The sequence below is a fragment of the Hylobates moloch genome, unplaced genomic scaffold, assembly GCF_009828535.3.
Source record: "Hylobates moloch isolate HMO894 unplaced genomic scaffold, HMol_V3 SCAFFOLD_6, whole genome shotgun sequence".
Taxonomy (NCBI): domain Eukaryota; kingdom Metazoa; phylum Chordata; class Mammalia; order Primates; family Hylobatidae; genus Hylobates; species Hylobates moloch.
Genome location: NW_026652281.1, coordinates 153,557,439 through 153,585,212, shown reverse-complemented (window position 1 = coordinate 153,585,212; position 27,774 = coordinate 153,557,439). Strand labels below are relative to the sequence as shown.

General features: G+C 41.8%; 1 protein-coding gene and 1 pseudogene across 10 annotated transcripts in view; one reads left to right on the top strand and one right to left on the bottom strand.

Moving 5' to 3' along the window:
• NSD1 (nuclear receptor binding SET domain protein 1) overlaps positions 1-27,774 on the top strand; it is a 179,097-nt gene that overhangs the window by 127,712 nt on the left and 23,611 nt on the right. For all 10 annotated transcript variants that reach the window (XM_058440176.1, XM_058440175.1, XM_032158717.2 and 7 more), the window contains 6 exons: positions 636-759; positions 5,834-6,034; positions 8,831-9,010; positions 18,413-18,569; positions 20,246-20,451; positions 24,548-24,660. In XM_058440176.1, coding sequence (XP_058296159.1) covers positions 636-759; positions 5,834-6,034; positions 8,831-9,010; positions 18,413-18,569; positions 20,246-20,451; positions 24,548-24,660 — 981 coding nt within the window. The remainder of the gene's footprint in view (positions 1-635; positions 760-5,833; positions 6,035-8,830; positions 9,011-18,412; positions 18,570-20,245; positions 20,452-24,547; positions 24,661-27,774) is intronic.
• On the bottom strand, positions 15,969-16,938 carry LOC116471897 (protein arginine N-methyltransferase 1-like; annotated as a pseudogene).

The window sequence follows — 27,774 nt, the reverse complement described above, 5'->3', positions numbered from 1 at the left end:
GAGAATCACTTGGACCCGGGTGGCAGAGGTGGCATTGAGCCAAGATTGTGCCATTGTACTCCATCCTGGGCGACAGAGCAAGACTCCGTCTCAAAAAAAAAAAAAAAAAAGTCATAAATCTTACAATGTTTTATAGTGACAGATGCCCATTGTTATTTCCTAAGCCCCTGTCTTAAGTGAGGCCCTATCTTAGCTGAGATTATTTCAGAAAAGGGATCTCTCTCTGGGATGGTTGTAAGTATGTCCCAAAAGCGCCGTTTAGACCTTGGTGGGAGCTCTTTTGGAACTTTATGACCCAACTCTAGCTAGCCAGTGTCTGTTGCTTGAACCATTCAGTAGCTTTCTGGTTTATCTCTATGCTCTTTTCTGACCTTTCTACTCTTGAACTCGTTTTCCATGTAGCAGTCAGAACAGTCTTTTTAAAAATGAATACCTGATTTTAGCCTTCCTTTGTTAAAGCTCTCCAATGGTACACCTTTGTAACTAGAATAAAATCTACGACTACGGGCCCTTGCCTCTTTCTCACCTCATTTTCTGCCATTTTTAACCTTTGTTTACTTTAACCCACTGACACTAGTTTTACTTTTGATTCTCAAACACGGAAAAACAGATAGATGTTTTCTTTCTCTTAACAGAATTGTGAAAAATTGGGTGAGCTGCTGTTATGTGAGGCTCAGTGCTGTGGGGCTTTCCACCTGGAGTGCCTTGGATTGACTGAGATGCCAAAAGGAAAATTTATCTGCAATGAATGTCGCACAGGTAAAGTAGATACCGAAGGGTCTTCCTCCAAAGAAAGTTTGAATTTTAAGTTTTTCAGGAAAGACATTTATTGGAGACACTATTTTGTGGCAACACTGGGCTAGCTGTTACAGATACAGAAATGGTGCTGTGGGGTCACTGCTTTCAGAAAAGCTACCAAGTGAATAATAAATGGGTAGCATAATACAGTGCAAAAACATTGTGTTGGTGATACATTTAGAGTGTAATGTAAGCAAAGATGAGCTAATGCCATAGAGGAAGATAATCTGTGTTTAGCTTTAAGAGAGAAAGAGAAATTGATGTCGGGAGGGGAAGGGCAGAAGGTCTAGTAATGAAAGTGTGTAAAACATTTGAGGAATATGGAATACAGGCCAATGTGTTTAGAGTTTAGGATATTTTAGTTAAGAGGCATAGGCAGTAACTAAGAGGGCTTTTTGGTTACTGGTAATATTTTATATTTCTTAATCTGCGTAGTGATTACATGAGCATGTTTACTTCATCAACTGTACTGTTAGGATGTGTGTACTTTACGGTGTGTACATTATACATCAATAAAAATATTTACCAAAAAAGTAAAAAGATTATTTGCGGGTTATAATGCTTAGATTGGGTTAGAAAATAGGAATAGTCAGCTGAGACCAGCTGGTAAAGCACTTCATAAAGCTGTGCTAAGTAAAGTGTTCTTTTTTTTTTTTTTTTTTTTTTAAATAAGAGATGAGGTCTTGTTGTCCAGGTTGGAGTGCAGTGGTGTGATCATAGCTCATTGTAGTCTTGAGCTCCTGGGCTCAAGCAATCCTCCCAACTCAGCTTCCCAAGTAGCTGGGACTACAGCCACTTGCCACCATGCGTGGGTAATTTTTTTTATTTTTTGTTGAGAGGGAGGTCCTACTATGTTGCCCAGGCTGGAAAGTGTTCTCTCGCTCTCTCTCTCTTTTTTTTTTTTTTTCCTTAGCATGATATGTAGATGTTACAGCATGTAAACAGTGAAGAAATCAGGGCTGAGGTATAGATCTTACGCCTGTAAGTCATTGAAGCTGCACATATGGATCATACTTCCCAAAGAAAAAATGTCATTAGGGTACAATAATGGTCAGTGACACTACCTGGGCATATATGTTCTTATAAGAGTTACTGAAAGGAAAGGAGGAGCTAGTCAATATCTCTGAAGCCACAGGAGTCAGGTGTTATCTGTAGGGACAGATGCAGCAAAGACACTAAGGAGGTTCTGGAGTGAAGAGAGGCTTTTGTATGTGGCAGTGAGAAAATGCTTCAATTTTTGCCAGAGGATGTCTCATTACACTAGATTGAAGGGTGGGTGGATAGCCGTATACATAACTTCTTGAAGAAACTTGACTTCAGCAGAAAGGAAGACAGTACCTAAAGGGAGGATATTATAGGGTCAAGAGAAAAATCATTTTGTGTATTTAAAACAGCTCTATTAAGGTAGAATTGAAATGCAAAAAATTGCACATATTTCAGGTTTATGAGTTGATAAATTTTGGTATGTATATATGTATGCATCTGTGAAATCATCACTCAGCATTATTATTTTGAGATTCAGTCAGGTTGTTGTGTGTATTGATAGTTCATTTCTTTTTATCGCTGAGTAGTTAGTTTGTTGTATGGATTTAATTGGTTGTTGATCCATCAATCTGTTAATAGACATTTGGGTTGTTTCCCGTTTTGGTTATTATAAATAAAGCTGCTGAGAACATTCAAGTTTTTGGACACTTTGTACCCTCCCTGCCCCTTCCCTCCCCCTCCCATTTTTCTTTTTTTCCCATGAGACAGGGTCTCTCTCTGTCACCTAGTCTGGAGTACAGTAATATGATTCTGGCTCACTTCAGCCTCAACCTCCCAGGCTCAAGCGATCCTTCTGGCTCAGCCTCCTTAATAGCTGGGACTACAGGTGCTTGCCACATGCCTGGCTAATTTTTTAAAATATTTTTGTAGAGACAGGATTTTATTACATTATTTCCAGGCTGGTTTTGAAGTCCTGGGATCAAGCAGTCCTCCTTGTTCAGCCTCTGAAAGTGTTGGGATTATAGGTGTAACACACAATTCCTGGCCACATTTTCTTTTTTCGTTTTTTTTTTTTTTTTTCCAGATGGAGTCTCGCACTGTTACCCGGGCTCAAGTGCAATGGCGCAATCTCGGCAACCTCCACCTCCTGGGTTCAAGCGATTCTCCTGCCTCAGCCTGCCAACTAGCTGGGATTACAGGCATGCGCTACGACGCCCAGCTAATTTTTGGATTTTTAGTAGAGGCGGGGTTTCTCCTGTTGGTCAGGCTGTTCTCGAACTCCCGACCTCAGGTGGTCCACTTGCCTTGGCCTCCCAAAGTGCTGGGATTACAGGCATGAGCCACTGCACCTGGCCAACTTTTTCTTTTCTTAGTGATGTGTTTGTAAGACTAATAGTTCTTAATTTTTATGAAATCCAGTTTATCTGTTCTTTTTATGGACTGTGATTTGCTGTCCTAGCTAAGAACTTTTGCTTAACCTAGTGTCACAAAGTTTTTTTTGTTTTTTTTTTTTTCTTTTTAATCTGCGACAGAGTCTCACTCTGTCACCCAGGCCGGAGTGCAGTAGCGTGATCTCAGCTCACTGCAACCTCTACCTCCTGGGTTCAAGCGATTCTTGTGCCTCAGTCTCCCTAGTAGCTGGGATACCAGGCGTGCACCACCACGCCCAGCTAATTTTTGCATTTTTAGAAGAGACGAGGTTTCACCATGTTGGCCAGGCTGTTCTCAAACTCCTGGCCTCAGATGATCCACCTGCTTTGGCCTCCCAAACTCCCAAAGGGCTAGGATTACAGGTGTGAGTCACCACGTCCAGCCAGTGTCACAAAGATTTTTAGTTCTATGTTTTCTTCGTAGAATTTTTTAGTTTTACATTTCACTATTAGGTCTGTGATGTGTTTTGTATTAAGTTTTGCATATGACATGAGGTATAGAGAAGATAGAATTTTTTTATTTTTGGTTTTTTTAATTTGTGGGTTTTTTTCTCTTTTTCCTAGGAAAGGTATTATCTTTGAGAGTAGGACATTTTACCAGTTTTGGTACAGTGTAAGAAATGGGAGTCATTTATTAGTGCTCTTGGCTTACCCTATTTTCCTGCAATAGGGTGGTCACATCATTGTTTAGATTGCTCAGGTTTAATAATAGCTACCACGCCTGTAATCCCAGCACTTTGGGAGGCTAAGGTGGGTGGATTTTTTAAGGTCAGAAGTTTGAGACCAGCCTGGCCAATGTGGTGAAACCTTGTCTCTACTAAAAATACAAAAATTAGCCAGGCATGGTGGTGGGTGCCTGTAATCCCACGTACTTGGGAGGCTGAGGCACGAGAATCACTTGATCCCAGGAAGTGGAGGTTGCAGTGTGCTGACACCATGCCACTGCACTCCATCCTGGGTGAGAGAGGGAGATTGAGTCTCAAAAAAAAAAAAAAAAAAAAAAAGCTACCTGTTATTCAGCATCCGGTAGCGTTTTCCCTGTTTACAAATACATATTCAAATATTGTTCTTAAAATATTTATTTGCTGGATGTTCTCAGTGTTTATAGATAAAATGGGTGATTTGAATGAGCTTCCATTTCCAGCAATTACCTGTAGGAGGATTCATGTTGAGGTCTGTTTACCTGTCAAGCTTAGGCTCTGTTTCTTATGTTGTACTGCATCTCACAAAGAGATAGAGGTCTGTGGTTTTTGTTTTGTTTTGTTTTTTGTTTTCTTTTGCTTTTTTCTGAGACAGTGTCCTTCTGTGGCCCAGGCTGGAGTATGGTGGTGTGATCTCAGCTCACTGCAACCTCCACCTCCCAGGTTCAAGAGATTCTCGTGCCTCAGCCTCCGTAGTAGTTGGGATTATAGGCGCCTGCCACCACACCCAGCTAATTGTTTTGTATTTCTAGTAGAGACGGTGTCTCACTATGTTCCCCAGGCTAGGCTTGAACTCCTGGCCTCCAGTGATCCAATTGCCTTAGCCTCCCAAGTGCTGAGAACACTGCTTCTGGGCTGTTTTTGACTTTTCATTACAAAAATCTTAAGACATACACCAGGGTAGAACAATGTAAAGAATCTCCATGTATTCAGTTAATTTCAATAGTTATCAACTTCTGTCTCATTTTCTCCATGTATTTCAAAAGTTTTCTGACACAACATCTAATGTATAGCAAGAATATGTAATAACTTCTTTGTGTCATCTACCAGCCAGTTCATTTTCAAATTTTCTCATTTGTCTCAGGGATGTCTTTTTATTAAGTTTTGAATCAAGATCTAGATCCAAAGAGAGGCCAAAAACGTCTCTGTTTTGTTAGGGAGATACCAGCATTGTATGTCGGGTGATTTCTTGTAGTGTAAACTTTTTTATACATCTCTTAAGTTTCTACTTATCTATAACAATACTGCCCCCACACCTTTTTTTTTTTTTGAGGCAGAGTCTCACTCTTATCACCCAGGCTGGAGTGCACTGGTGTGATCTCAGGTCAGTAAACCTCCACCTTCCAGGCTCAAGCGATCCTCCTGCCTCAACCTCTTGAGTAGCTGGGACCATGGGCATGCACCACCACGCCTGGCTAATTTTTGTATGTTTAGTAGAGATGGAGTTTTGCCATGTTGCCTGGGCTGGCCTGCACCTCCTGGACTCAAGCGAGCCACTCACCTTGGCCTCCTGAAGTGCTGGGATTATAGGCGTGAGCCTCCTCACCCAGCCCAACTTAAATTTCATTGGTTGCTTCTTGGAGGTATCCCCTTAACTTGTTCCTCTGTCATCCATATTTCCTGTAAACTTGTAGTTAGTCCAGGGGCTTGATTAGGTTTAATTTCAGTTTTTTCTTTTTTTGGCGGGGGTGCCAGTGGCAAGCACTTTCTGTAGACAACGTGTACTTTCTGTTGTATCACGTCAGAGAGTATGTATTATCAGATTGTTCATTTATAATAATACTAAGATTGTTACAGTGGGTTCAGATGATGTCAAACCTATCAGTCCGTTATAAAATTTCTTATGAACTTTTCACCTAATGGTTTAGCATTTGGTAGATTCTTGAATTCTTACTAATTTATCTTCTTTTGGCTTCTCAGGAATCCATACCTGTTTTGTATGTAAGCAGAGTGGGGAAGATGTTAAAAGGTGCCTTCTACCCTTGTGTGGAAAGTTTTACCATGAAGAGTGTGTCCAGAAGTACCCACCCACTGTTATGCAGAACAAGGGCTTCCGGTGCTCCCTCCACATCTGTATAACCTGTCATGCTGCTAATCCAGCCAATGTTTCTGCATCTAAAGGTATGGATTTCTTACGTGGACCAGTCTAATTGTAAAACCTCAGTTTAATTGGCAACAGATATTTTCTTTTTTCTTTCTTTCTTTTTTTTTTTTTTGAGACAGAGTCTCGCTGTGTTGCCCAGGCTGGAGTGCAGTGGCGCGATCTTGGCTCACTGCAAGCTCCGCCTCCCGGGTTCACGCCATTCTCCTGCCTCAGCCTCCTGAGTAGCTGGGACTACAAGCGCCCGCCACCACGCCCGGCTAATTTTTTGTATTTTTAGTAGAGACGGGGTTTCACCATGTTAGCCAGGATGGTCTCGATCTCCCAACCTCATGATCCGCCCACCTCGGCCTCCCAAAATGCTGGGATTACAGGCGTGAGCCACTGCGCCCGGCCGGCAACAGATATTTTCAAATGCAATCAATCCACCATGTTACTTTATGGCCTCTCTCTAGCTTTTATCAGAGATTACCAACATTGTATTTGGGAGAGAAGAGGGACATAATGAACTAGTTCAGCAGCCAGGCAATGCCAGGGCTCCATAGAACACAATGTGGTTGTGTGGTAGGGTATTAAATATTTGGATTTCATGTGAGATGTAGTTTGAGAAAGTGTTCTGCTGCATGTCCTCTTCCCCCTATTGATTAGAAAACCAGAGTGTAGTCTTCCCCTGGGCTTTTTTTTTTTTCTTTTTTTCTGAGACGGAGTCTCGCTCTGTCACCCAGTCTCGATCTCCTCACCTCGTGATCCACCCACCTCAGCCTCCCAAAGTGCTGGCATTACAGGCGTGAGCCACCGCACCCGGCCCTCCAGGCCTTTTTTTTTTTTTTTTTTTTTTTTGAGATGGAGTTTCGCTTTTGTTGCCTGGGCTAGAGTGCAATGGCGCAATCTCGGCTCACCGCAACCTCTGCCTCCCGGGTTCAAGCGATTCTCCTGTCTCAGCCTCCCAAGTAGCTGGGATTACAGGCATGAGCCACCATGCCTGGCTAATTTTGTGTTTTTAGTAGAGACGGAGTTTCTCCATGTTGGTCAGGCTGGTCTCGAACTCCCGACCTCAGGTGATCTGCCTGCCTCGGCCTCCCAAAGTGCTGGGATTACTGGTGTGAGCCACCGCGTCTGGCCAGCCATTTTTATATCTCTGGTTTCTATGTGTGATATCATTCAGAAATGCATGTCAAGGCAGGATTGGGGGTTTCATGTTGATTTATTTTTTGTTTTTTTGTTTTTTGAATGAAAACTCTTGTCCTAGAAATTTTCTTCTGCTTCATAGTTAAGCTGAGACCTGAGTTTTCCAAAAATGTCTGTGCATATAGGTAAACTTAAGTTTTGAAATATGTTCTCTTTGGTAAAACAAGTTGTTTTTGTTGTTGTTTTGTTTTTTTTGAGATGGAGTTTCACTTTTGTTGCCCAGGCTGGAGTGCAAATGGCACGATCTTGGCTCACTGCAACCTCCACCTCCCAGGTTCAAATGATTCTACTGTCTCAGCCTCCTGACTAGCTGGGATTACAGGCACATGCCACCATGCCCAGCTAATTTTTGTATTTTTAGTAGAGACAGGGTTTCATCATGTCGGTCAGGCTGGTCTCGAACTCCTGACCTCAGGTGATCTGCCTGCCTCGGCCTCCCAAAGTGCTGGGATTATAGGCTTGAGCCACGGCACCCAGCGTGTGTTTTTTTGTTTGTTTTGTTTTGTTTTAAAACAGGAGGTCTCACTCTGTTGCCCAGTATGATCTCAACTCACTGCAATGTCCACCTCCTAGGTTCAAGAGATTCTCTTGCCTCAGCCCCTGGAGTAGCTTGGATTACAGGTGCTTGCCACCACTCCCGACTACTTTTTATGTTATTAGTACAGACGGGGTTTCGCCATGTTGGCTAGACTGTTCTGGAACCCCTGACCTCGGGTGTTCTGCCTGCCTTGGCCTCCCAAAGTGCTGGGATTACAGGCGTGAGCCACTGCGCCTGGAAAAAGCCAGTACTGTATCTCTGCTGGTGAATTCATGTGTGCTAAAAGAACCTTGACTTTTTCCATAGAGGATTGAGAGGTAAAACTTAGCAGTGTTGATGTTTGTTTTAACCAGACTGTCAGTACCTTTTTTTAGGATTATTTCCTGGCCTTATGGATCTCATAAGTAATTTAACTTGTTGGATCAAAATTGCAGTTTCGATGAATATGATGGTGTACACCTATATTTCCAGCTTCTTGGGAAGGTAAAGCAGGAAGTGGGAAGACTGTTTGAGCACACGGACTTTGAGGTCACATCCAGCCTTGGCAACATAGGGAAACCCCGTGTCTTTATTAATACAAAGAAAAATGAAAAGAGTTGCAGTTGGCTACCTTCTCGTTTTTGATTGTTATTACAGATTGCATTAGAGGGTTTGGTGGTGGTTTGGTGATGGTTTATAATAGATGAAGTATTTGAGGGGATGTACTTCCTCTGGAGATGGTAGAGAGGTTCGTTCACTTGAAAGGCTTTAAGAATCAGAGTTCCAGGCAAGCATTATTGTTCTCTCCCCTCTCCCTATTTATTCTGGGGCTGATTTCCTAGTTGTCAGGACAGTGGTTTGAGTTGGGCTTTCCCTTGTTGAAGCAGGCTCACTGACAGTTATGGCATTTGATTCATTTCGGAGACTTATCACATAGCTCCCATCTGAGTTTTCTTGGTGGATTGAGTGTTTAAGATCCATCATCTTAGTGGTCATTCCTTCTATTTGTGACATTTTTTCAGTGCTAATAAATAGACTTGAATAACTCACATTCTTTTTATATTTAATATTTTTGTTTTTCTTTTGCTCATCCCTGATTTTCCTGCTTTAGGTCGGTTGATGCGCTGTGTCCGCTGTCCTGTGGCATACCACGCCAATGACTTTTGCCTGGCTGCTGGGTCAAAGATCCTTGCATCTAATAGTATCATCTGCCCTAATCACTTTACCCCTAGGCGGGGATGCCGAAATCATGAGCATGTTAATGTTAGCTGGTGCTTTGTGTGCTCAGAAGGTAAGAAATCATTTCTTCCTCTATTTGTAGTCTAAAAAGGGATTAAATCAATGTTTTAATTGGAACAAAAATACTTTTCATCAGATTGCCACTGAAAAAAATATTAGAAATGATACTATTCATCTGCCATTCAGGAAATGATGTCCCGAATTAATGATTACATAGCAGAACTTTTTTTATTTTTTTCTTTTTTTGAGACAGCGTTTCACTCTGTTGCCCAGGCTGGAGTGCCGTGACACAGTCTCAGCTCACTGCAACCTCCACCTCCCAGGTTCAAGCAATTCTCCTGCCTCAGCCTCCTGAGTAGCTGGGATTACAGGTGCCCGCCACCACGCCCGACTAATTTTTTGTATTTTTAGTAGAGACAGGGTTTTACCATGTTGGCCAGGCTGGTCTCAAACTCCTGCCCTCTAGTGATCTGCCCGCCTTGGCCTCCCAAAGTGCTGGGATTACAGGGGTGAGCCACTGTGCCTGTCCAGCAGCACTTTTAAAACTTGGCTTTGTTGCCCAATAGGGAGAGGTTTTATTTTTCTTATTTTGAATAATGACTTGCATTTTGTTAAAATGATAAACAGTTGAAGCAGTAAAGACAAAAATTCACTTAATCTCACCATCAGAAAAAAAAATCATTGCTTAATATTAAGTGGCATTATTCCAGACATTCATGCATGTCAGCAGATAGAAAGTCAGATACCTAGATAGAAACAATTCTTGAAAATAGCATTATCGTGTAATTGTGTTTTGTTAAGCAATTTTATACAAATTAATAGAAAATGAGTGAACGTGATGGAAAAAGTGAAGGGATTTGTGAACTTTAGTTATATATTTTCTCATTGTAAGAGTATTAGTTCTTAAAAGATCACGTAGAGGAAAGATAAATTTTCTATGTATTTTATTCTTGGCTCACTGCAACCTCCGCTGCTGCGCCGCTCCCCATCCCGCACCCGCTGGTTCAAGCGATTTTACTGCCTCAGCCTCCTGAGTAGCTGGGATTACAGGCGCCCAACATCATGCCCCACTAATTTTTTTTTTTTTTTGGTGGAGATGGGATTTCACCATGTTGGCCAGGCTGGTCTCTAAGTTCTGACCTCAGTTGATCTACTCTCCTCAGCTTCCCAAAGTGCTAGGATTACAGACATGAGCCAGTGCGCCCGGCCGTTTTATTCATTTTTAAAATACTTGTTTTTTAGAGCGGAGTTAGTATTAACCTTTTACATATTTTCTTTTCTATCCTTATCATCCCTGACAACTTGATTTTTGCTAGTTAAATGGAAGATTTTAGCACTCATCACCAGTATGTTAATTGTAGTACTTAAAGTTCTGAATTCCTTATTTCAGTTTTTCTCTTGGTTGTCTGAACTTTTGTGAGCCCACAGGTGCTCATTTCTCTGCTTTGAGGCATCATTTGCCTTTGTACTAGAAGGATATCTAGTACAAAGGTAAATGATACTTTTCTAAGTTCATGGTAATGGTATTGGTATTTTGTAATGGTATTTTTCTAAGTTCATTGTGGACTTTGCTCCACTATTTTCTAGTGATGAGAGTGGCACCAGTTCTTCAGTTTTCTCATTTATTTTCAGATTTTATTTTGTTGATTTAGTAGTTACTTGGGAATAATTTTTTTATTATCTACTTATTGATTATGCAGTTTCCTGAAAACCTGGCTGGCTCTGAACATTCTGAGGGACTAATTTTAAAGAGTCAATATATGTAATAGAATGAGCATTGTACTTCGAATCTCGAAGTCCAAGTTTGAATTCTGGCTTGTCTCTTCAGGCAAATTGCTTTACCAAGGCTTGGTTTGCTTGTTTATAAAATATAGACTCTATTCCCTATCACACAGTCATATTATAATAGCATCAATTAAATAAAAAGATAGGATTAAAGCCCTTGCACAGTGAGGAAGTAAGTTTAAATGGTCTCTGGTCTCATTTTTAATTCTCTGTAGGGCCGACTTTTTCCACAGCCTGCCTCGTTTTGTTTGATTTTCTTCTAAAAATTATCTTTGTTATTACCCACTTTCCCTGCAAGATGACTTCCTTCAAGAAAACAATACCTTCTTTTTCTTTCCTCTTTCTTAAGATAGCACTAAAGAAGCCGAACGTGGTGATGCATGCCTGTAGTCCCAGCTATTCAGGTGGCCAAGGTGGGAGGATTGCTTGAGCCTAGGAATTCAAGACCAGCCTGGGCAATATAGCGAGACTGACCTCATAAACAAAACAAAACAAAAACAACCAAAAAAGTAGATATCACTGTGAAAGGAAAATAAATCCCAGGAGGCCCAAATCACCAAGCCAAGGGAAAAGTCAAGCTTGGAACTACATCAGGCAAACCTGCCTCCCATTTTATTCCTCAGTAATATAGCTACAAGGCCGGGCACCATGGCTCACGCCTCTAATCCCAGCACTTTGGGAGGCTGAGGCAGGTGGATCACCTGAGGTCAGGAGTTCGAGACCAGCCTGGCCAACATGGCGAAACCCCATCTCTACTAAAAATACAAAACTTAGCCAGGCGTGATGGCAGACACCTGTAATCCCAGCTACTTGGGAGGCTGAGGCAGGAGAATTGCTCTGTTCCTGTTGAATTTCACCCTGGCAATGGAAACCGATAGCTTATCTTCACAGGTGTGGGACAGAAAGTCATTCCTATGCTCATCTGAGACAAATGCATACCTGATTGCTTCCTCTGCCCTATTTATGTAAAAATGCAGTTTCACTGAGCCAGATTAAATTGTGTATTCAGTGAAAGGCTGATGAAGGATTCAAAAGAATGCAACCTTTTGTCTTTTACCTACTTGTGACCTGGAACCCCAACCCCCTATCATAACCAATGACAATGTTACACATACTGATGTCTCTTATCTCCCTAAAGTATATAAAAGCAAGCTGTACCCCCACCACCTTAGGCACATGTTGCCAGGATCTCCTGAGGTTGTGTCATCTACATGATCGTCACCTTGGCAAAATAAACTTTCTAAGTTGGTTGTGACTTGTCTGACAAATTTTGAATTCACATCACTAAGGAGATTTGTATTATCAGGTGTATGTATATGCCAATAATTCTGTAAAAGAAGAATTTTCCTTACTTGCGATATATTGTTTCTGTAGCCAAAGACTGGAGTTTAGTTAATTCTGGAAGCTTTTTTTGCTTAGTTGAAATCTAACAGCTAGTACACAGTCAATGGATGGGTAGAACTGCTGCCACCTTAGTATAAACCAAGGCAGTAACTCCAAACCAATACAAGTAAGCAGTCACTGTGTTCTGTATCATCACCTACTCGCAGTAAAAGCATGGCAGTTTCACCTTAAAAGTTTCTTGAAGTAAAACACCTTAGTTTTATTATATCTTGTCCATGAAGTGAACATTGTTTTTCTGTTCTCTGTGATGAAGTGGGAAGTACACATAAAGCAGTTTCTTTGCATACTGATGATTATCTTGAGTTAAAGCACTCATGCAACTTGAGTTTCAAGCTGAACTATCCACATTGTTCATGGAACACCATTTTTAATTGTAAGAGTTACTGATAAACTATGGTTATTCATGCTTGGATATTTGGCAGACATTTACTTGAAAATGAACAACTGTGAGCCTATCAATTCAAGAAAAACAACTGCAAAATAATGGCCAATGATAAAATTTGAGCTTTTAAGTGAAAATTAAAATTTTCGTAAACTATTATCTGCTACCTTCAGTTTGACAGTTTCTTAGTACTTACTGGTTGGATCATGGTAGTATTAATAAATGTGATTTTAAAAGTATTATAATGAAATAGACCATTTAGAAGATGCATATGACTCAATGAACCAATTTTTTTTTTTTGAGATGGAGTCTGGCTGTGTTGTTCGGCTGGAGTGCAGTGGCGCGATCTTGGCTCACTGCAACTCCCACCTCCCAGGTTCAAGCGATCCTCCTGCTTTAGCCTCCTGAGTAGCTGGGACTACAGGCACGTGCCACTACCCCCAGCTAATTTTTTGTATTTTTAGTAGAGATGAGGCAATATTTTTAATATAGCTAATGCATGATGTTAAAAACTTTGCATATGTAAAAGATCCATTCAAAGTGGAAGACAGATCAATGAATTTTAGTGTAGTCATTTTAAGTTTAGTGACATGGTTTCAGTTTCCACATTGCAACTTTACACTGTGGAGTTTTAGTATAGTATCAAAGGATGAATATCCACAGTTAGTGAACAGGTTATTTTAGCACTCTTTTCCAGCAATACATCTCTGAGTGGCCATACTTTCTTCATGTATGTCAAACAAATAACATATTGCAAAAAATGCAATTCAAAATATTTGCCAAAATGGGCTTTACACGGTGGCTTATGCCTGTAATCCCAGCACTTTGGGAGGCGGAAGTGGGCGGATCACTTGAGGCCAGGAGTTCAAGACCAGCCTGGCCAACATGGCAAAACCCATCTGTACTAAAAATACAAAATTAGCTGGGCGTCGTGGTGCATGCCTGTAGGCCCAGCTACTCAGGAGGCTGAGGCAGAAGAATCACTTGAACCAGGGAGACAGAGGTTGCAGTGAGCTGAAATCGTGTGCCTGCATTCCATCCTGTGTGACAAAGCGAGACCCTGTCTCAAAAAAAATAAAATATTTGCAAAAATGGGTCGGGCGAGATGGCTCACGCCTATAATCCTAGCACTTTGGAAGGCCAAGGTGGCAGATCAGTTGAATCCAGGAGTTCAAGACCAGCCTGGCCAACCTGGCAAAAACCCCATCTCTACCAAAAAAAAAAAAAAAAGTTGGCATGGCTCAGGAGGCTGAGGCAGGAGAATTGCTTGAACCTGGTAGGCAGAGGTTTCAGTGAGCTGAGATCATGCCACTGCACTCCACCCTGGGTGACAAAAATGAGGAAAAGTATAGTTTTTATTAAAATGTGAATAATGTTTAATGGATTAATTATTCTTAGTATCTGCTTGTGGGAACTAGGAAATAAAAATAATAAAATGAAATAGATACTTAAAATGAATTTAGATACTTAAAATATTTTTAGTTTTAAATTTCTCTTTTGCAAATATCTGTATTATATCCTGTATACACAAAAGCACTTTGGGTTTCTTTGTAATTTTCAAGAGCATAATGTGGTCCTGAGGCCAAAAAGCCCAAGGACTGCTCCCATAAACTAAGATTATCCTGTGGTTGGTGAACCACAGGATAGAAAATGGTCTTACAACTTTTTTCCCCCTCATGTAAAGGAGAGAACTAAAGGTAGTTAACCCGGGTAGTAGGATCATAATTTGGTAAATTGCAAATTGTAAGGAATTGGACCCTTTCAATTTAGGAGTATGTTTAAAATGCATTTTCTCTTTCTTTCCCTCTTCCACCAAGTGTCTCATTTCATCTTTGTTTTAATGGCTCGTGCAGTTTTCCCTCTTCTGTCTGTCTTCCTGGTTTTCCAGCTTTCTCCTGTATATTACCTCTAGTGTCACTGGATAGACCCTCCTTCCTGCTTCCCATCTGTGTACCCAGAGTAGTTCTATTGATTTCTTCCTTCATATTCTTCCTCAGCTCAATCCGCATTATGTTCTGTCCTGAAATACAGAGGTGCTTGCCACTTTTTCCCCTCATCTTTGACCTTTGGCCTTTATTCAGCGGGTTTTCTTTTATCCAGGTTTCTTTTCATGTTATATCCTTCTTTGAGGGCCTTTTTGTACGTGAAATATTTCTAGTGCATCATGAATGCCAATTTAATGAAAGGAAGATTTTTCTCCTAAGACTATGTAAGCAGACTAAACAAGTTGTAATTCAGCAAGTGACTAATGATAGATAGGAATGTTGCAGACAGTATCCCGCCACTGGGCTAGTTGAATTTATGTCAATGTTAGTGTACCATTCTAAGATTATTTGATTACCAAAATAGCTAAGTAGAGTTTCAGACTGTATAATTTTTCTTCAGACTTGTTTTTTAGCAGCAGACGCATTTCCAAATGTAATCTTACTCTGAATCTGAGCTTCACTATACAATACAGACAAAAGGTGAGCTTTTCCAGTTGAAGTAGGAGTCTGATCTGAAGCACACTCCTGGCCCCAACAGAAACAAATAAAACTCCCACTCTTATTTTAAGAGCTTGTTGAAGAGAATTACTAAGTAAAGGCCCCTTTGGCCGGAACTGCCATCTTCCTGTAATTCGCCAAAATGACGAACACGAAGGGAAAGAGGAGAGGCACCCAATACATGTTCTCTAGTCCTTTTAGAAAACATGGAGTTGTTCCTTTGGCCGCATATATGTGAATCTATAAGAAAGGTGATATTGTAGACATCAAAGGAATGGGTACTCGTCAAAAAGGAATGCCCCACAAGTGTTACCATGGCAAAACTGGAAGAGTCTACAGTGTTACCCAGCATGCTGTTGGCATTGTTGTAAACAAACAAGGGCAAGATTCTTGCCAAGAGATTTCATGTGCATATTGAGCACATTAAGCACTCCTAAGAGCCAAGATAGCTTCCTGAAACGTGTAAAGGAAAATGATCAGAAAAAGAAGCCAAAAAGAAAGTTACCTGGGTTCAACTGAAGCACTAGCCTGCTCCACTCAGAGAAGCATACTTTGTGAGAACCAATGGGAAGGAGCCTGAGCTGCTGGAACCTATTCCCTATGAATTCACGGCATCATAGGTGTTAAAAAAAATAAAAGACCTCTGGACTGTTAAAAAAAAAAAAAAAAAAAAAAAAAGGCAAAAGTCAGCATGGGAATAAATTATATATAGAGTGCCAACAGAAGTATGTTTATAGTAAGAATTTTTGTTTCCCAGCTGAAGATTTATTGGCATAAATGCAACCATATAAAAACATAAGTTATGAAAAACAGTCATGATGTGCCCTCCCCATCCCCCCAGCCCAGGCCCCTAAAACCCCTCTGCGGGAGGGAGGGAGAGAGAGAGGAAGGGGGAGCCCCACAACCGTCTAGGAATGCTCAGCCCCTGGGCCCCTGCAGGGCGGGAGAGCCGGGTCTCAGCGCATCCTGTAGTCCGTGGAGCAGGACAGGTCTCACAGATGGCCCCTGAAATCTAGGTTGATGGTGAAGTCCAGGTCCCAGTTGTTCCTGGTGTTGGGCCGCATGCCGATGGTGCCGACGATCTCCTCGCCCGTCTTCAAGGTTAGGTAGTCCTCCATGTAGAACACCGTCTGCTTCCAGTGCGTGTACAGGGACTCGGGTATGGTGGAGAAGCCCGTCCTCGTGGCAGTGCGTAAACTCGATGTTGAAGTAGGCCACCTGGGCGTGCACGTAGTCATTCTGCTTCACTTGCAGGCAGAAGGGGGAGGTGAAGGTCAGGTCTTCCACCTTGACGGTGTAAATGTCTACCTCCTTTATGAGGCAGGCGTTGGTGATCAGCTGTTTGAGGTCCACCACATCCACTAGGGGCTCCTTGATGGCCACATCTTTGATACAAGATATATCGAAGCCATAAACGTTCTCCCACCGGTGGATCTTGTAGTCTTTGTACTGCCGGTCCTCGGTGGCTGTCACATACGGTGTGGCCCGGTCTGGGAAGATGAGGCTATTGGGCGTCCGCCACTTGTCCGGGCATAGAGCACGGTGTTGAGCATGGACTCGTAGAAGAGGCAGTTAGCCCATCTGCTTGCTGATGATGGTCACCAAGTGGTCTAACTTGTTGGCTTTGACAATCTTCACCGCATAATCAGAGTTACTGGAACACTCGATGCCGATGACCTTGCGGGCCCGGCCTTGGCGGCGAACATGCAGAGGATGCTTGTGTCCGAGCCCACATCCAGCACCACCTTGTCTTTAAAGAGGTGCCGGTTGTGAAACATGGAGTTGCCGAAGTGGGCGTAGGAGTCAAAGTAGTAATCTTTGGACATCATGCCCTTGACGTTCGGCTTCTCGCTGCTTTCTGCCTGGCCACAGGACACCTCCATGATGCAGTTCACGACCTCGGCGGCCGCCATCTTCACCCGCACCTACTCCCCTTACGGCCACCAAGACCCCCGCCTTTTTCTATAGTAGGATTTTAAGAGGTGAAAGAAGCACAGTGAGAACAAGATTAACTCGGATATATTCTTTGCTAAGGCTTTACTCCCTACTTCAGGGTAAAACTTGGAGTTACGTGTTTGAGTCTAGCATGTTTGAAGCATGCTCATTTCTGGCAACAGCGTGGCACATTTCTTTTTGGCAACAAAATAAAATGCCTGTCTGTCTGCTGAAACTACTGTGTTTTGAAAGCATTTATATATTTATTTGAGACAAGAGCCTTGCTCTGTCACCCTGGCTGGAATGCAGTGGTGCTGTCTTGGCTCACTGCAACTTCTGCCTCCCCGCCAGGTTCAAGCAATTCTCCTGTCTCAGCCTCTCGAGTAGCTGGGAATACAGGCATGTGCCACCACACCTGGCTAATTTTTTAGTAGATACGGGGTTTCGCCCTGTTGGCCGGGCTATTCTCTAACTCCTGACCTCAGGTGATCCACCTGCCGCAGCCTCCCAAAGTGCTGGGATTATAGGCCTGAGGCACTGCGCCCAGCCGAAAAGTTAGTAGTTTTTTTTTTTTTTTTTTTTTTTTTGAGACGGAGCCTCGCTCTGTCGCCCAGGCTGGAGTGCAGTGGCGCAATCTCGGCTCACTGCAAGCTCCGCCTCCCAGGTTCCCGCCATTCTCCTGCCTCAGCCTCTCCGAGTAGCTGGGACTACAGGCGCCCGCCACCACGCCCGGCTAATTTTTTGTATTTTTAGTAGAGACGGGGTTTCACCGTGGTCTCGATCTCCTGACCTCGTGATCCGCCCGCCTCGGCCTCCCAAAGTGCTGGGATTACAAGCGTGAGCCACCGCGCCCGGCAAGTTAGTAGTTTTAAAAGGAGGGAAGGAACTAACCATATGGAGATACTACTTACGTGTCAGACGCTACTAGGTAATTTATTAGCTAGGTGAATCTTCAAACAGATGTGGTTATTATTTATTAGAGAACACTCCTTACCGCTGAGGAAATTATAGCGCAGCAAGGAAAGTGAATTTCCCAAGGGCCTGTGGTCCTAGAGCTAGAATTGCAACCTGAACCTGATGAGAGTTAAATAAAGCTTATGCTGTTTATACTCTGGTCATTGTGTGTCATTGATAATGTTTTTATTTAGTATATCTTTTAGTGAAGAGAAAGAAAATATATATATGTGTGTATGGATGTACACATACATGACTTTGTAGGTTTCCTTGTGACTTCATTTCTTTAACTTAATTTTGCCAATAGGATCTCATGTTTATTAGCTGTGAATCTAACAAGCTTTGAGGGTAGCCATGTTCGGGAATGTTGGAGTGGGAATACTTCTTCAGCATAGGCTTTCTAGATAACTAGTTAAGTTAATAAGCCCTAAACTGGTTAAGAGCTGAGCAAAAGCTATTTTAGCTGGGTTCTTAAATGGGTCTGAATGCCACATTTTTTTTATTCCCACAGGAGGCAGCCTTCTGTGCTGTGATTCTTGCCCTGCTGCTTTTCATCGTGAATGCCTGAACATTGATATCCCTGAAGGAAACTGGTATTGCAATGACTGTAAGGCAGGCAAAAAGCCACACTACAGGGAGATTGTCTGGGTAAAAGTTGGACGATACAGGTAAGCCTGGAGAATAGCCCTCATCTCTTTTACCATCCTCTGTTTCTTGAGACCTCTCAGATACAATGCTTAACGTATTTTCTAATGATCTACTTAATTACTCATGGTACTCCTCCCCTTTTCTTGATTTTTTCGTTATAGGAAGAGAAACCTAACTTTATGATTTACGATTATAGGAATAATACATGTTCTCTGTCGAAATTTTTTTTTCTTTTATGTATTTTGTGAAAAGCTTTTTTTTTTTTTTAAATGAAAAGACACTAATAATCTCACAAGGCAGGCGCATTGTTAACATTTCGGCATATGTACCCCTAGACGTACCAATACGCAGTTATGCCCCCCACCATCCAAAATAACTGTTTTTACAGATTATACTCTGTTATGTGTCTTGGGTTGTTTTGAGACAGGGTATCCTCTGTCACCCAGTCTGGAGTGCAGTGGTGTGATCATTGCTCACTGCAGCTTCAAACTCCTGGGCTTAAGGGATCCTGCTGCCTCAGCCTCCTGAGTAGCTGGGACTACATGCCACTGTGCCCAGCCACTTTTTCTTTTTGAAAATATTTTGATTGAATATGGAAAGCACAAAGGATGTAACATGCATGACTTTAAAGAATAACAAAAGTGACACCTGTGTATGTACCTCCCACTTAAAGAAATAGAATACTGTTGGTACTTTTGAGGATTATTCCATGCCCTGATTCCATTCTCTCCTACCCCCAGAGGTAACCACTGTACTAAATTTTAGGATTTTCATTCCTTCGGCCTTCTGTGAGAGTTTGTTTTCTTTGGTATGTTTTAGACCTTTATATAAAGGAATTATTGTTGATATATTTTCCTGCAGCTTTTTTTGTTCACTTTTATGCCCCTGAGATTCATCATAGTATTGTATAGTGGTTTGTTCATAGTTCACTGTTCCTTTATATAGTCACATAATGTCTAGTTCACTTATCCATTTTCCTGTTTGGACTGTGAACATTTGGTCAGTTTTTCTTGGTTTATATACGTGGGGCCTTGAATATAAGTATATACTTATATTCAAGGTATATACAAGTATATATTTGGTTTATATACTTAGGGCCTTCTCTGGGGCATTCTCTGGAGTAAAGTAGGTAGATAGAGGTTTCCAGCTTTAATAGGTAATGCCAAATTGTCTCCCTAAAGTGGCTGTATAGTAATTTACATTCTTTGATTTTGTTTGTATGTGTTTGTGTTTTGATTTCTTGGTGCTGTTCTTCCATATTCCTACTAATTATTGAAGGTTTCCTTTTTAAAGGCCAAATTGTATTTTATTTTGTATAGTGTACCGTGGGTAATACTATTATTTTCTTGATGTTGAGCATTTATACTTTTTCCAGTTTTTCCTTCTTATAATGCTTCAGTGAATGTTATTGTCATAAGTCTCTCTTCCTATGTCATTATTTCCTTTAAGTAGAATCCTTGAAGTAGAATAATTGAGTGTAAGGGAGTGTGTGCCTGTGTGGGAATGTGGGCAGGTGTTTTCCAGCTTCTAGCATATACAACTTGTTTGTGTTCTAGTTAGGTTGTAAGAATTCCGTAAGATGGACTTTAATGTGGACAGATAGATATTGCTAATCCTTACCTTTATATGAGTAGGTTATTTTCCTAATGTCTTGCAGCCTTCTAGAGGTTTCCCTTCTCCTTTTCACCTTTCCCAGGTGGTGGCCAGCTGAGATCTGCCATCCTCGAGCTGTTCCTTCCAACATTGATAAGATGAGACATGATGTGGGAGAGTTCCCAGTCCTCTTTTTTGGATCTAATGACTATTTGTGGACTCACCAGGCCCGAGTCTTCCCTTACATGGAGGGTGACGTGAGCAGCAAGGATAAGATGGGCAAAGGAGTGGATGGGACATATAAAAAAGGTAACTTTATCCCTTTTGTTTCTCAGGCAAACGCAGACCTCTGTTGCCTGAGCGTCTGCTCTGTTTTAGAATTCACACATGCTCCATTTTGAAACTGCCTTTGTCCTCTCAGGCATTATCTGGCTGCAAATACAGTATTTTGCAAGGAAGTTGACCCATGTAACTCATTATTTTTGAGCCTTAACCTTTACTTAATTAGAATTTCCTTGAGCTTTTTTTTTTGACTTATCAGTTGTTTTCTCAGCATTCCATCAAATAATGGAATTCTGAAACTATTTCGTAGAAGAAACACTTCAGTTTGCTAGACAGAGGCTCAGATCTCTAGCAGAGCTACATTTGCTCCAAGGAGTCGATTCTTGTCTTGTCTTGTCTTGTCTTGTCTTGTCTTGTCTTGTCTTGTCTTGTCCTGTCCTGTCCTGTCCTGTCCTGTCCTGTCCTCTCCTCTCCTCTCCTCTCCTCTCCTCTGCTCTCCTCTCCTCTCCTCTCCTCTGCTCTCCTCTCCTCTCCTCTCCTCTCCTCTCCTCTCCTCTCCTCTCCTCTCCTCTCTCCTCTTCTCTTCTCTCCTCTTTTCTTCTCTCCTCTTTTCTTAAGCTTGTTGGGAAGAAGTAAAATTCACCAGATATTATAGAGCAAACTAGTAAAGGTCAAAGCATAAATGCTCTGAATCAAAATAAAGTTTTGTAAACTGGCCTAGCAATGAAGGCAGGGTACCCTGTTATAAGCAGAACTAGTTTTACTGCTTACCAGGTGGCCGAATCAACTTTGAACCCAGTTTTCTCTTACCATATAATGGAGAAAGTTTGCTCTTAGATTCAGTGGGATTATAAAAAGTGTCCCTGCAGAGTACGTAATTGGTATCCCCTTAGTGGTCATTACCTTCTTCCTCTAGCTGTCCTTTGAAAGATAATATATCCCTTGCTATTTAATATATTTGGTCCTTAAAGTACAAATGGTTCCCAATTCAAAATGGTCCAACTTAACACCTTTATGATGATGCACTTCCATTATGTTCCTCAGCTTATGATGGGATTACATCCAGATAAACCCATTGTTAACATGAGGAGCATCTGTGTAAGATTTTGTCTATAGGGTGAGATGAAAAGGGATTCTAAGCAAGTGACATGGAAGAAGACTCTAAGCAGGTAAAACTTCCTGGTTAGGGAATGGAGTAATGTCGATAGGGAACAAGTTTAACAAAGGTTCTGTTTGCCACATGTTATTTTAGTAGCTCCTCACTTACCCTGTTTGTCTTGTGGTTTCTGTACAGAGATATGGGCTGTCTATCAGTTCTACTGCTAATACAATACATAGTACTGTGCTATTAGTACTAATACTTCAGGAGCTGGGGTCTTGAGTCTTGTAATCTCAGGTGGTCAGGGATAAAGTCACCAGTATTTTGGCCTGCACAGAGCTGGCCACCACTGAGATTGGGGGAGAAGGTGGAGTATAAGGAATACCTCAGGTCTGAGCCTGCCTAAGCTCTGAGATTCTGCCTTAATCAGGGGGTTTCTAGGTGCCTCTGACTTCTTGGAACTTGTATTTTTGCAGGGGAATCTGAAATAGATACCAGCAGTCGAAGTGCCTGCTGGGATTTTGGTATTGTTAATATTGTGGCAGAAGTGTGCATTGTATATGCTGTGGGAACAGAGCAAGAGGAAGCTGGGGAGCAATGTTTGGAAGTCATGAATGATTACTAAGTGACTCTGAGGAATGAATCATAGTAATAATAGTTAGCATTTTTGTTTGCCAGACCCTGTTCAGTGTTAATTTTCTGCTTTAAGTGCTTGTGATAACCCTGTGAGGTGGATACCATCCTGATCTTGCAGATGAGGAAACTGAGGCACATTAATGTTAAGGTACTCGCCTAACATATCAGTACCAGTAAGTGATAGAGGACTGTTTCTGACTCTGATAGTAGGGCCAGAATCTAACCTCTACACTGACTTTGAAGAAGGAAAAGGACTTAAAATGCGATACATTTTACCAAGAAGGCATCACATGTGAAAGCACATGTTGAATCTATTAATAAAATCCTGAGTTAGCAACCTTCAAGTATTTGGTACAGTTTAAGCACATGGTTAGGGGAGTGTTGGGCTGTTTTCCTGAAAGGATGAAGATCTAACTACATCCCTAGTTAGAGCAGAGTTTTAGAAACTTCAGTCTGGGACATTGTTGGGACCATTAAAAGGTGAGAGGCTGCAAGTGGGAAAATCAGTGAGATGGCTGTTTTAAGTAGTTTGGGGCAGAAATGATGAGACTCTGCTGGACACGGTGGCTCACACCTGTAATCCCAGCACTATGGGGTCAGGAGTTCGAGACCAGCCTAGCCAACACATTGAAACCCTGTCTCTACTAAAAATAAAAAAAAATCAGCTGGGCATGGTGATGCGCGCCTGTAATCCCAGCTACTCGGGAGGCTGAGGGAGGAAAATCGCTGGAACCCAGGAGGCGGAGGCTAATGCCACTGCACTCCATCCTGGGTGACAGAGCAAGAGAGACTGTGTGTCCACCCACCCCGCCCTACCCCACCCCCCCACCACCAAAAGAGAGAGAGAGAGAGACAAGAAAGAAAGAAAGAAAGAAGAAAAAGAAAGAAAAGAAAGAGACTAATGGTGAATCGTTCATGGGGATGGAGAATATGATTTATATTGGATAGATGTTAAGGAAGTAGACTAGGACATGCTGAATAATGTCCTAGTCTACTTCCTTAGAAGAACACATTTTAGGACAATTTAGATGATTCTCCTGGGAAGAACACATTTTAGGACAATTTAGATGACTCCATGGAACACATACAAACTCTGGTAGATGGCTACAAGGAAATGAAGAAAAAAGGATAGGTCAGAGGGGAGAATTTCTTTAAAGGATTGACAGACTTGGGGAAAGGCACAGAGAAAGTGGGAAGAATAGGATTCTCAGAGTGTTTAACATGGGTGAAGAATAATGAATTACAGTTTTAAATGCAGAATGAAAATCTTAAGATTTTGTTGGACTTTTCAGATACTGCAATCTTTTAAACATGAGAAAGTACAGGGGCCGGGCACAGTGACTCATGCATGTAATCCTAACACTTTGGAAGGCTGAGGGAAACAGATACCTTGACCTTAGGAGTTTGAGGCCAGACTGGGCAACATGGCAAAACCTTGTCTCTACAAAAAAATTAGCCTGACATGGTGGTACATGCCTGTAGTCCCAGCTACTCGGGAGGCTGTGGTGGGAGGATCACTTCAGCCCAGGAGGTCGAGGCTGCAGTGAGCTGTGATTGTGCCATTGCACTTCAACCAGGGTGTTAGAGTGAGACCCTGTCTCAAAATAAATAAATAAATAAAGTACAGTACTTGAGTGTAGATTAGCTATGAAGATCTGTGTATCATTAGAGCTAATAGTTTATATTTACACAACAAGTCTTAGGATAAGAGGCAAGAAGGAGAACAAAGCTTCAATTTTGAATTTCTGCCAGAGGAGAGTGAGCACAATATCTGGGGCACCTAAGATGTAGCATGCTTCCGAAAGTGGGAGGTTTAGGACTGAGGAAAGAAAGGCTTAAAGGCAGTGACTTTGCTAAGCAGATGAAGTGTAGTTGTTAGGAGATGGTATCTGTGGGCTTTTTAAAGTCATTTAGTTGTTTATTGTTTTCTCATCTAAAGCACAGTTGTCTAATCTTTTGGCTTCCCTGGGCCACATTGGAAGAAGAATTGTCTTGGGCCAAACAAAATACACTAACAGTAACAATAACTGATGAGCTTAAAAAAAAAAAAGTCCATGCATAATTTTTATGATATCCGCCACCACAGATAAACAAAAAAGTTCTCGTATTCAAATGGTTGGACGCCCGTGATCTAAAGGGTGATAGTCTGTGTTGTGCCATTTAGTTCTGAATTATGTTTTGTCTTAATACTATGTCTGAATACCCTTTGGACTACATTACCTGTTTGAAAATAGCTGTTATGTGTTTTCTTGTTCATATAGCATTGATCAATTTTTTGTAAAACATGGAGTTTATCCAACTTAAAGGGGAAAAAGTAAAAAATAAATGAATACATTAAGTAATTCCACCCAGAGATTTTGAAGTGACTTGTGCTGTCTGTTTTCATAGCTCTTCAGGAAGCTGCAGCAAGGTTTGAGGAATTAAAGGCCCAAAAAGAGCTAAGACAGCTGCAGGAAGACCGAAAGAATGACAAGAAGCCACCACCTTATAAACATATAAAGGTGAGGAGAAAATCTTGGGGGACCTTCTCTAGAAGAGGAATGGAACAGCTGGCTCTTCCCACTCTGTTCATGACAAGAACGGAAGCACAAGCATAGTTCATTTTAGGTAGAGGTATGAGCTTAAAAGAAGATAAGAAATAGCCGGGCACGGTGGCTCACGCTTGTAATCCCAGCACTTTGGGAGGCCGAGGCGGGTGGATCACCTGAAGTCAGGAGTTTTGAGTCCAGCCTGGCCAAGCAGGTGCCTGTAATTCCAGCTACTTGGGAGGCTGAGGCTGGAGAATTGCTTGAACCCAGGAGGCAGAGGTTGCAGTGAGCCGAGATCATGCCGCTACACTCAAGCCTAGGTGACAGAGTAAGACTCCGTCAAAAAAAAAAAAAAAAAAAAAAAAAGAAAAGAAAAGAAGAAAAGAAACAAGTACAGAGCACCATTCCTAGCACATTGCCAGGATTCCCAATGTCAGGAGAATTAATTTTAGGTGCACCTAACCTTTAACCTACCTAGTAAAATAGTCATCACCATTATCATGTGGGTCCAGTGGAGCCTTTGTATTTTAAACATTTTTATGTCATTTATATGAATAATTGGCGGACATAAAAATAGACAGTGGAGAACAAATTTATTAGAAATTTTAGTGTTATGTTGTTGCTAAAATAATTGCAGTTTTGTCATTACTTTTAATGGCAAACCTCAGTTACTTCTGCACCGACCTAATATTTACTAAATCCTTTTTACAAACCTCTTTTTATCCGATAAGTTAGTTGTGATGCTCAAATATCGTAAAACATGAAAGAATATTGTTAGGCCTGTTGAGAAAAGAGGTTACCCAGGTTGTTGTTGTAAAACATTTTGATGGCATTGTTCCTGGATGAGAATACCCTATTTCTTTTTTGTTCTTAGAAATGCATTATTTGTTCACTTATCCTTTGTGTGTGTGTGTGTGTGTGTGTGTGTGTGTGTTGTTTTTTTGTTTGTTTGTTTTTGAGCTGGAGTCTCCCTCTGTCTCCTAGGCTGGAGTGCAGTGGCACAATCTTGGCTCATTGCAACATCCATCTCACAGATTCAAGCAATTCTCCTGCCTCAGCCTCCCAAGTAGCTGGGATTACAGGCGCACACCACTATATGCGGCTAATTTTTGTATTTTTAGTAGAGATGGGGTTTCGCCATGTTGGCCAGGCTGGTCTCGAACTCTTGACCTCAGGTGATTCACCCGCCTCAGCCTCCCAAAGTGCTGGGATTACAGGCATGAGCCACCACACCCGGCTGTGTGTTTCCAAAGATTGATAATCTGAGATGTTACTTGGAGACTAATTTGACCACCATCTTGAGAATCTAGTATATTTAAGTTTGTCTCAAATATTGGATCGAGCATAGTTAAACTGAAAAACTTTTGTTGTTTGTCAGAAATTCAGATTGAACTAGATGAATTGGATTTTTATTTGCTAAATCTGATAACCCTACTGAAATCAGACCTTCAAGATTGTATCTCCAGTGTTTTATACTTGCTTTTTTATTTTTAAACTCCTTTCCTCAGGTGTAGTAGACAGTCTTTTATACTTTTTTTAAACGACAATTCAGTACTTTGGGTAATGCCGTAAGAAATCTAAAGTGTGACAGTTTATTTCAGTATTTCATTGTGCTTATATGTGATTCCATTATGCTTCCCTTGTCTTTTTTTTTTTTTTGAGTCGGAGTCTCGCCCTGTCACCCAGGCTGGAGTGCAGTGGCATGATCTCAGCTCACTGCAAGTTCCGCCTCCCGGGTTCAAGCGATTCTCCTGCCTCAGCCTCCCGAGTAGCTGGGACAACAGGCGCCCGCCACCACACCTGGCTAATTTTTCGTATTTTTAGTAGAGATGGGGTTTCACCGTGTTAGCCAGGATGGTCTCGATCTCCTGACCTCGTGATCCGCCTGCCTCAGCCTCCCAAAGTGCTGGGATTACAGGCGTGAGCCACTGCACTCGGCCTCCCTTTTCTTATTATTTCCATCTTCTTTAGCATAGTTGTGAATTAGTGATGAGTTAGTAATAATGTGTAATGATGAAGTAGTAAGTTATTACAAGATATAGGAAAAGTAAGAACACTAAAATTCCATACCATGTCTTAGATTTAGTCTGATGGACTTACATGGTATTTACAAGACAGAATCAGTTTTGTTCTTGGTTTGTTTCTTTGAGACAAGGTCTCCCTCTGTGACCCAGGCTAGAGTGCATTGGCACAATTTTGGCTCACTGCAACCTCCGCTTCCTGGGCGCAAGTGATTCTCCTGCCTCCTGCCTCAGTCTCCTAAGTAGCCGGGATTACAGACATGAGCCACCAACGCCTGACTAATTTTGGTTATTTTTTGTAAAGTTGGGATTTCACCATGTTGCCCAGGCTGGTCCTGAACTCCTCAGCTCAAAGCAATCCACCCACCTGAACCTCCCAAAGAGCTGGAATTACAGGCATGAGCTACCACACTTGGCCTGAATTTTATTCTTTTAAATACGTATATTTTATTTTCAAACTTTGGAAGACCTCTAAAAAGGGATAAAAGTCATAAACACTGCTTCTGAAGCCTTTTTTTTTTTTTTTTCCTGAGACAGAGTCTCACTCTGTTGCCCAGGCTGGGGTGCAGTGGCATGATCTCAGCTCACTGCAACCTCCATCTCCTGGATTCAGCCCACTCTCCTGCCTCAGCCTCCCGAGTAGCTGGGACTACAGGCATGTGCCACCACATCTGGCTAATTTTTGTGTTTTTAGTAGAGATGGGGTTTCACCATGTTAGCCAGGCTGGTCTTGAACTCCTGACCTCAGGTGATCCGCCCGCCTCGGTCTCCCAAAGTTGAGCCTCCCACGGTGAGCCACTGTGCCTGGCCCAGTTTTTTTTTTTCCCCCCTTTATTAGAGATGACGATTTCATTATGTTGCCTAGGCCGATCTCCTGGCCTCAGGTTGTCTTCCCACGTTGGCCTCCCAAATTACTGGGATTATAGGCATGAGCTGCCACTCTTGGCCTTTAAATTGTTACTTTAAATGTCATAAAATATCCATACCAAGAATAGATTAAAAAAAGAACAAAGAACGAAAAAGGTGATAAACTGTTAATCCTTACAAATAATTACAACTTCTGAAA